The sequence below is a fragment of the Silurus meridionalis genome, chromosome 5 (genome assembly GCF_014805685.1).
Source record: "Silurus meridionalis isolate SWU-2019-XX chromosome 5, ASM1480568v1, whole genome shotgun sequence".
Lineage (NCBI taxonomy): Eukaryota > Metazoa > Chordata > Actinopteri > Siluriformes > Siluridae > Silurus > Silurus meridionalis.
In genome coordinates this window covers 26,103,178-26,111,865 of record NC_060888.1, presented here as the reverse complement: position 1 = coordinate 26,111,865, position 8,688 = coordinate 26,103,178, and the positions used below count along the sequence as shown (strand labels likewise).

Sequence of the window (8,688 nt, the reverse complement as noted above, 5' to 3'; positions counted from 1 at the left end):
AAACTGATCGTGCAGACTAAACCGTAAGATCTAGAAACTTAAAACTTCCGCAGAATTTAGTTATTTACAAAACCCTCTTTTGCGAACTAGTCCACAAAAAAAAATAAATAAATAAATAAAAACCAGAATTGTTCCCTATATCAATAATTATTTTCAAAAAGTTTAACTTTCGACTTTTGTACCATCTTGGTACACATGTGTATCTCAATCTTTGGTCAAATTAAAAAAAATGCGGATCTTGACCACTTGGTGGCGCTATAAAAGGAAAAAAACCGTCTGTAACTACTACAAAAGGCTATAACTACGCAACCGTTTGTCCAATCGACCTGAAAATTGGATTGCAGTGTCTGTGTCCAATATGACACAAGGACCTATGAGAACATTTACTTTAAAAAAAAAACCTTGAATTTGAAGCACCTATTAATCAAGTTTCACGATTTTCGATTGGAAAAACTCAGTGGGAATTTTCAACCGATGGCCCTAAACTGTGCTTTATGAATTTTAAAAGGAATTGGCCACTGGGTGGCGATATCGTGTTTTTATGGTGTATAAATGTATATTTTAAGATTTTTCAAACATACACTTAATCTGCATATCATTTGATAGACCTCCTTCAAGCAAGTGCCCCATGGATCACTGCTGTCAATCAAATTGTTCATTAATTATTCTCAATTATGTTAAAAACCTACTTTTGTGAACTGGTCCTAGATTTTTTTGCCAGATCGGAAACAAACCAGTGCAGAAATGTTCCCTAAACAGTGACTATCAATAATTATATAAAAAAAAAATTACGCAGGAACTTTTTACTAATCGTTGCAAAGGTTCACCAAAATGTTTAAAATAGGCAGATGGTTATAACTCATGAACGGAGTGAGATATCTTCACTGAACTTAGATGTGTATTAGCTCACCCTGTGGTCCTAAGAATTAATAGTAGACTGATATGAATTACAATCCAAATCAGTCTTCAAAGTTATTGAGCTGCTCAGAAGCTTCGTGGATCATTAGGATGTAGATGTGGAACCATCCCCAGCTGCACTGAGTGGTCTCGATTGAGAAGGTCTCCATCCAAAGGTAGGACATTGGGATGAACCAGGCAAATCCGAAGAAAAGAAAGGACAGGAACACTGGTCACTGGAACCTCAGGGGCATGTTTACTCAACAGAGAGAGAGAGAGAGAGAGAGGGAGAGGGAGAAGGAGAGTGTGAGAAGTGAAGAGATACACTGTGATCAGTGTGTAAGTAGGAACTCTGACGGAAAGACCTAAGAACTAAGACCTACTGATAAAAGGCTTAAATAAATAAATGGGTTTTCAGTCTAGACTTGAACTCTGAGACTGTATCTGATTCCCGAACACTAACTCAAAGGCTGTTCCAGAACTGTGGGGTTTTGTAAAAGAAAGATCTGCTCCCTGCTGTAGTCTTCATTATTTTAGGTACTAACAAATGGCCTGCACCTTTTGTTCACTCAAACACTGCGACGCGAGATCGTTCAGTGCTTTCTACATCAATAGAAATATTATGTAATCAATGCAAGATTTAATTGCGGGCCAGTATAGACTGATTAAAACAGGGGTGATGTGCTCAAATTTCCCGGTTCTGCAATCTGGACTAACATAAGCTTATTTACACATTTATTGGAACATCCAGAACATCCGTTACAGTAGTCTAATCTCGATGTAACCAAACCACAATCTAATTTTCTGCATCATGTAACTACATATTTCTTATTTTAGTAATATTTCTAAGGTGAAAGAAGGCGATCCTGTAATGTTATTCACATTCTGTTTCTAGATGGTTGCTATGATAACTTAGCAAAATGCTATGATATCTCAGTCGGTTGTCATGGTGTTGCTAGCTGATTGCTATGATATTCCAGCTGGATATGTTGTTGGTATTTGGTTGCTATGCTATTCCATTCCAGCAAGTTTTTATTGTGTTGCTAGATGGTTTCTATGATATCCCAGCTGGTTGCTATGCTGTTGCTAGGTGTTTGCTAAGTGGTTGCTATGATATCCCAGCTGGTTGCTATGCTGTTGCTAGGTGTTTGCTAAGTGGTTGCTATGATATCCCAACTGGTTGCTATGCTGTTGCTAAGCGGTTGCTATGAAATCCCAGCTGGTTGCTATGGTGTTGCTAATTGGTTGCTATGATATCCCAGCTGGTTCCTATGCTAAACCCTATTGGTTGCCAGGGATCACAGTGACAGATCCACACGTATGACAAGCTGAACCATGTTCACTCATAAATCTTTTTTTTTTAATATGTACAGTCCGCATCATACAACCAGAACATCAGATTGAAAACACCATCGCAACTTTTTACAGTGTGACAAACATCCAATGTACAATAAAATTAAAAAAACCATTTAGGTATTAATTCTCCAAACAAGAGACCAAAACAACTCTCATTCTGTAAAACCAATTTAGACAAAAATATATATAAAACCCCAGGAGAACTAAAATAAATACTGTACAAGCAAAAAAAAAAAAAAAAACTGCATAATGACTCAATTAGATCTTCAGCACCATGTTGCAGGAAGTTGGTGTGGCCGAACGTGGAGCATTGTAGTGTGGAACAGTGTCTTCTGGGGGGAAAAAAGATGAATGCGCACCGTCAAACAAAATCCAACAGTACAAGAACACACACTTTGGCTGGAGAACTGTTTGGATGAAATTAGCACCATAAGAAATAAAGCCTTTATCTTGAACAACTTTGAGATTCTATCCTGGAATTTTTTGGATCACGGATTGAGATCTTTCCTTGTCTTGTAGATGTCCAACAGCTTCTGGATGCAGCCGTGTGCGCGAGTCCATCCACGTCAAAAGCGTGGTAGAACAGTCACGTGAGCCCTGAGCTTTCATCAGTTAGCTTTGAGGAGGAACAAAAAAAAAAACCTGAAAAATTACCTGGAAGCTTGTGGGAGTCTTATTGCCTGGAGAAGTTCTTTTTTTTTTATGTACCTGATGAATACTGATATAATGAAGACCGTTTCCATTTAATGCAGACAAAACACACATTCCCGGCACAATAGTTTGGTCAAGGGAGGAAAAAAAAAAGGGACCGAATCCTTGAGCTTTAGTCTGACAGTTGACCTGAGGTTGTTCAGACTACATGGAAAAACACACATACAATTCCAACTAAAATAAAAAAAAAATTCACACACATCGTTGGTTGTTTTTTTCCACACAAATTAAAACTCGTCTTAGAAAAATAAATACTCTTAATTCTCTGTAAAAAGTCGAGGAGCCAATTCAAATAAACGTATTAAAAAAAGCCCCAAAATCCACTGAATTCCCTGCATTTTTATTCCAATCATCACTAAAAAAAAAAGTGAAGTCCTATTATTATAATACAATATCCAGCACCAGTTCATTCGAGGCAGCAGAGCTCATACTGTAGAGCTTCGAGGGTGGAGAAAAGAACAGGAATGTAAGCGAAGGTAGGAATCACTGAGATGAGACTTGAAGTATTGAAAACAAACAAACACAAAAATCCTGACCAGCCGTGACACGAACAGCCGTAACATTATGACCATCTGCCTAATATTGTGTTGGTCCCCCTTTTGCTGCTAAAACAGTTCTGACTCATCAATCATCAACAGCATGAACTTCTTCAGCAGTATGAGCTACAGGAGCTCTTCTGTTGGATCGGACCACACGGACCAGCCTTCGCTCCTCACGTGCATCAATGATCCTCGGTCGCTCACGACCCTGTCGCCGGTTCACCACTGTTCCTTCCTTGGAGCACTTTTGATAGATTCTGACCACTGCAGACCAGAAACATCCCACAAGAGCTTCAGTTTTTTTGGAGATGTTCTGACCCAGTCGTCTAGACGTCACAATTTATCAAACTCACTCAAATCCTTTCTGCTTTTAACATCAACTTTGCAGACAAAATGTTCACTTGCTGCCTAATAAATAAATCCACCCACTAACAGGTGCCTTGATGAAGAGATGATCAGTGATCTTCACTGCTCATAAGGTTACAATGCCATAAAGTCATGCCTGATCAGGTTATTATAGTCATACAGGACATACGCGGGGGGGGCAAAACTTCTGACAAGAACATACGCAGGAACTCATTAACCATCGTCAGAAACGAGTAATAAAACAAAATTTAATCCGCTGTAGTGCAAGATATTTACTTCTATGCAGACCACATACAAAATGTGGCCAAAAGTTTATGGACACCTGACTGTGCTTTTTTTGTTTGTGTGTGAAATTAGCTCCAGAGAATTAGCTCCAGTCTTCTGGGAAGATGTTCCACTAGATTTTGTGGATATTTCTGTGAGATTTCATTCAGTCACAAGGGTGTTAATAAAGTCAGGTACTGATGTATATGAGGTATTCAATAGAGCAGGAGAACGTGTAGCAGATGTTCATGGAACTGGCTTTGTGTACTGGTTTGAGTCGCGGAAAATTTAATACAAAAGGAGGCCCTACACCATTCTAATCAATCATTGAGGCTTAAAACAGCATGTTTTAACACTCAACCAGTATTTCAACCCTCATCAGAGCTGAATTTATTCTAAAAACATTCCGACTTTAGTCTTGAAATATTACTGTGTTTAACCTGGTGGCCTTAAAACACCATGATGTACAGTAAAAAGGTTTCAGGTGTCTTAATTTACAGTATAACACCTAAATCATCTGTATTGGCACCCCTACGTGTGCTGTGATGCAATGGACCGGCACCGATCCTCATACTGGATTCATATTCCCTGAAATTTCCTGTAGTGGACATGTGTAAGGATTGAAAATTCTCTTGAATGTCGAGTGTAAAGTTGGAAAAGGTATTTGATTGAGCTGCGTTTTATGAAATGCGAACCATTTTTTGCTGCAAAGTGTCAACCCTCCTCTTATACAAAACTGAGTTCTATTCCAACGACATTCACGTTGAAATAAAACTCTCGGCAATAATAAATACATCATTTGACAAGCAGTAGAAACAAGTTGAGAAACCCCCAAAAAACAAGTAAACAAACAAACAAGCACCAGAACCTGTACAAATTGTAATAAATTAGATGGAAAAGCTCTTGATCATCTGTCGTGAAGCTATGTTTCCATCACAAGGGGGCGCCAGAGAGCTTATTCCTGACCAAGAAACCAGAAAAGATTCTGGTGTATAAACTGGGTGTAAAAATCGTAAGAAATTATTTATTTATTTTTTGTTATTATTGAGGGGGGTTTCCTGATTGAAGCCCCTGAGCGGTCTGTCATGACCTGCTAAATAGTCACGAAGGAAAAGAGGAAGCTGAGGGCGTTTTTATCACGGTGCCTCTACCTCAAGACACCGACTCGATTTAGGAAAATCGTCTCATCGCTTGCACACCACCTGGAAACATCCAAAAAAAAAAGAGGACGTGGCTCGTTAAGAGCAGGAATGGAAGCCTTCCAGGACGTTTAGCATCTTCGGGTTCCATCTGTTCCTTTTGAACCCGGTCATGAAATGCTTCCTGTGATGCTCATGTCATGCTTCTGACCTGTTCAGTGTTTGGAAGCTGTGCTCTTTAAATACCCTGGTCACCCTCACAGACATACGTCTCTCTCTCCATCTCTCTCTTTCTCCGTCGGTGCTACACGAAGAACGGTTTATGTCTGTTTAGCTTGAGAATTTTTCCCAGTCTTTGTTTCGCCGTGGCCATGCCTTTCTTGGGCCGTTTACCTGTAAAAGAAAACATGATTAAAAAGGGTTTGCACACTCATACAATGCAATAGCATATAACAAACACAGTTACAGTCCCGACTCCGAATATGAAAAAGACAACAGTGACTTGAAATATTTAATACAAATGACAATTGTTTAATATTATAAATAATTTTTAAAAATCCTTTGAAGAAGAATAAAGTACATGAAATAATGTGTTATAAAACATCCCTTAATAATTTACATTTATTCATTTGACAACGTTTAAATTATCTAAAAAAAAACAATTAATATCACATATACAATATCCAAAAATGAAAATTTTAGAAAGTAGAATTAGACAAACATATTACACTATTATATTCTAAATATATAAGAATAAATAAATCAATTTAAATAATAATCTCAAACTAATTCAAAATATACTTGTATTTTTATTTTTATATATACTATATTTTTCACAAATTTACTTCAGTGCCTTTTGACTTCTGACGCATGGCCCTTTCACAAAAACAATGAAATAAAAACAAGCTGTTCTTTTCCTGTTCTGTCTCCAGGAAGTTACAGCTCTACCTCTGCCATGTTAATCTGTATTCTATGTGACTCTCAGGACACGCCTCGGCCTTCGTAGTGTTGCGATAAGTCATTCACGTAGCAGTTTAGCGAGGAGAAACCGACATACATATCGAAGTTATTGGTCACTTTCTAAATACCTAAATTATAGCACATCTACTAATAATTATATATAAATAAGTCGTTTTTTTACAGACGCAAACGATGCATCGCGATACAAATTCCAACTTGCATCCGATGTACGCTTTTTAAATCGATGAATTTATGCCGACTCACCGATATAGACACTTTTTTACTGAAGGTAAGTGAGGTACCTTTGGTGGCCTGGTTGCTAACAGGTGGAGGATTTGTAGCAGGTCTTTTTGTCGGATGCAGAAGCGGGGAAAGTGAAGTCTCACAGTACTGATAGTGTGACTCTGGGCTTTCTTCTCCCTGGGTGAGAGTGTGTGGCTGCCCCAGGCGTCGCTGCTGTTGCTACTGCCCTGACTGTCCATGAAGCTCTGGCTGTCCTGTAACCTCTGGTTCCGGTCGGTCCACTTCTCCCTGCCACGGTGCTTCAGCATCTGCCGCTCGTCCTGATCCAACACAACAGCGTACATACAGGACCATTAGCCAGAACGTCTAACATGAAGACCTGCAGTGTTTGTAGGATTCGGAGGTTACCTGACTGCTAAATGTAGAGTTGCTGTCCGAATCAGGGTTCTCCTCTCCGGACCCAGCTTCCTTCTCGTCTACGAAAAAGAAGTCGTCGGGCAGAAGTTAACGCATAGTGTATCAATCATCCTGTATAATAGAAACATCTAGAGCAGTGGTCCTCAACCCCCGGGCTACAGACCGGCACCGGTCTGTGGGTCAATTTTTACTGGGCAGCACAGAAAGAATACATAACTTACATTATTTCTGTTTTATTTATTATCTGATTCTGAAAGATGTATTATTTTGGAAAATTCCCAGATTCTCACCGCCACTTCTGTCTATGACGTCATGATGCCTCAGTCACATGTCTTACCTCCATCCGCTACCTTCTTAAAGGGGCTCCTCCGGCCGCTAACACATAATACATTACCGCTAAATTCAAACCCCCAAGCGAGCGAAATTAACAAAATACAACACGATGGAATCACGTTTATTATTATATTTCAAAAATACCGGTTTTTATGGTCGTATCATTTTATTTTGTTGTATTTATCCGCCACACCGTAAAGGCCGGTCCCTGAAAATATTGTCTGACATTAAACCGTCCATGGCGCAAAAATGGTTGGGGACCACTGGTCTAGGGGGTGTCGAACAGAATCAACATATCATTTGGAAATTCTGGGTTTTCTGTAATGATGATGTGTAAACCCTTACTGTAATCAGGAGAAGGGTGGGTATTACAGGACCACCAGGACTCCTGCGAGTTGGTGCCCTCCTCTGATGGGTGAGGGTACAGCAGGCCTGCCATCGTCAACATGCCCTGAATAGCGTCTTCCTCTGCAGTCAGTGAGGTAGAAGGCTCTCTGTGCATGCATGCACGCACACACACACACACACACACACACACACACTGTTAACAATGGTGTTTCCTATATTTCAATAACAATAAAAATTCCTCAATTGTACAGAATCTATACTTAATATATAACTTATGTATATTCTATTTTAAATTTCTTATATACAAATGTACTTTAATCTTTCATTTTACTGTGAGCAACTGCAACCAGGCAATTTCCAAGTGATTCCGATTTTAGATGTGGAACGGTTGCCAGTTGATTGCCGGGCGTTTTTGAGCACCGTGTCAGAAACTGCTGATGGGCACAAGGTTGTGGACACCTGACCATAAGGATGTTTAAACATCCCATCCCACATTTAGTCCCCATTTGCTGTTATAATAACCTCCACCCTTCTTGGAAGATGTTGTCTCGTAGGCCCCGAATACATCTGCTCTAAACTCCAATCTGAATCTAAGTCTGTGCAACTGTTTCTTTCCGCATTGGCATGTATAGTTTTTCTCTTTCTCTACTTTACGTCTTGATGTTCTCTAACTACAGGTGCCGTCTCCATCTACTGGTGAGTTGTGCTGCACCAAAAAGCGGTTTTCTGGATTACACAGAAGTAGAAAGGGGGATGTTAACACGAAGTGATTGAGTGTTTTGTGATTGTAAACCCTGTTGGACTGGGTGTGCCTCTATATTTCCTATAGTATTCCTCTGTATAAACACACTAGGATGCCATCCAATATATTTTTATATTTTCTTTTATAAACCAGCATGTATATTGGTAAAGAAAACGATTTGATCCCATCGATCCCAGTTGCAGATTGTTCCTTTTCTTACTCCTTTCTCAGTGTTTACAACTCCTGTGATTTGTGTTTTTCCTGGTTGAAAGTGAATGAAAATTAAACTACTACTAAAAGTCATTTATGTCCTTAGATTTCACAGATACCACACATTCCACCCCTTTACCCTAGACTTTAAAATGGGAACGTA

General features: G+C 39.3%; 1 protein-coding gene across 1 annotated transcript in view; it reads right to left on the bottom strand.

The window, feature by feature from the left end:
• Window positions 1-5,137: 5,137 nt before the first annotated feature.
• The window catches only part of kdm7ab (lysine (K)-specific demethylase 7Ab), a 31,993-nt gene continuing 28,442 nt past the window's right edge, over window positions 5,138-8,688 (bottom strand). Inside the window, 5 exon segments of the mRNA XM_046849443.1 lie at window positions 5,138-5,665; window positions 6,535-6,667; window positions 6,670-6,795; window positions 6,884-6,951; window positions 7,571-7,719. Of these exon segments, the coding sequence (XP_046705399.1) occupies window positions 5,577-5,665; window positions 6,535-6,667; window positions 6,670-6,795; window positions 6,884-6,951; window positions 7,571-7,719 (565 nt within the window). The 3' untranslated portion in view covers window positions 5,138-5,576.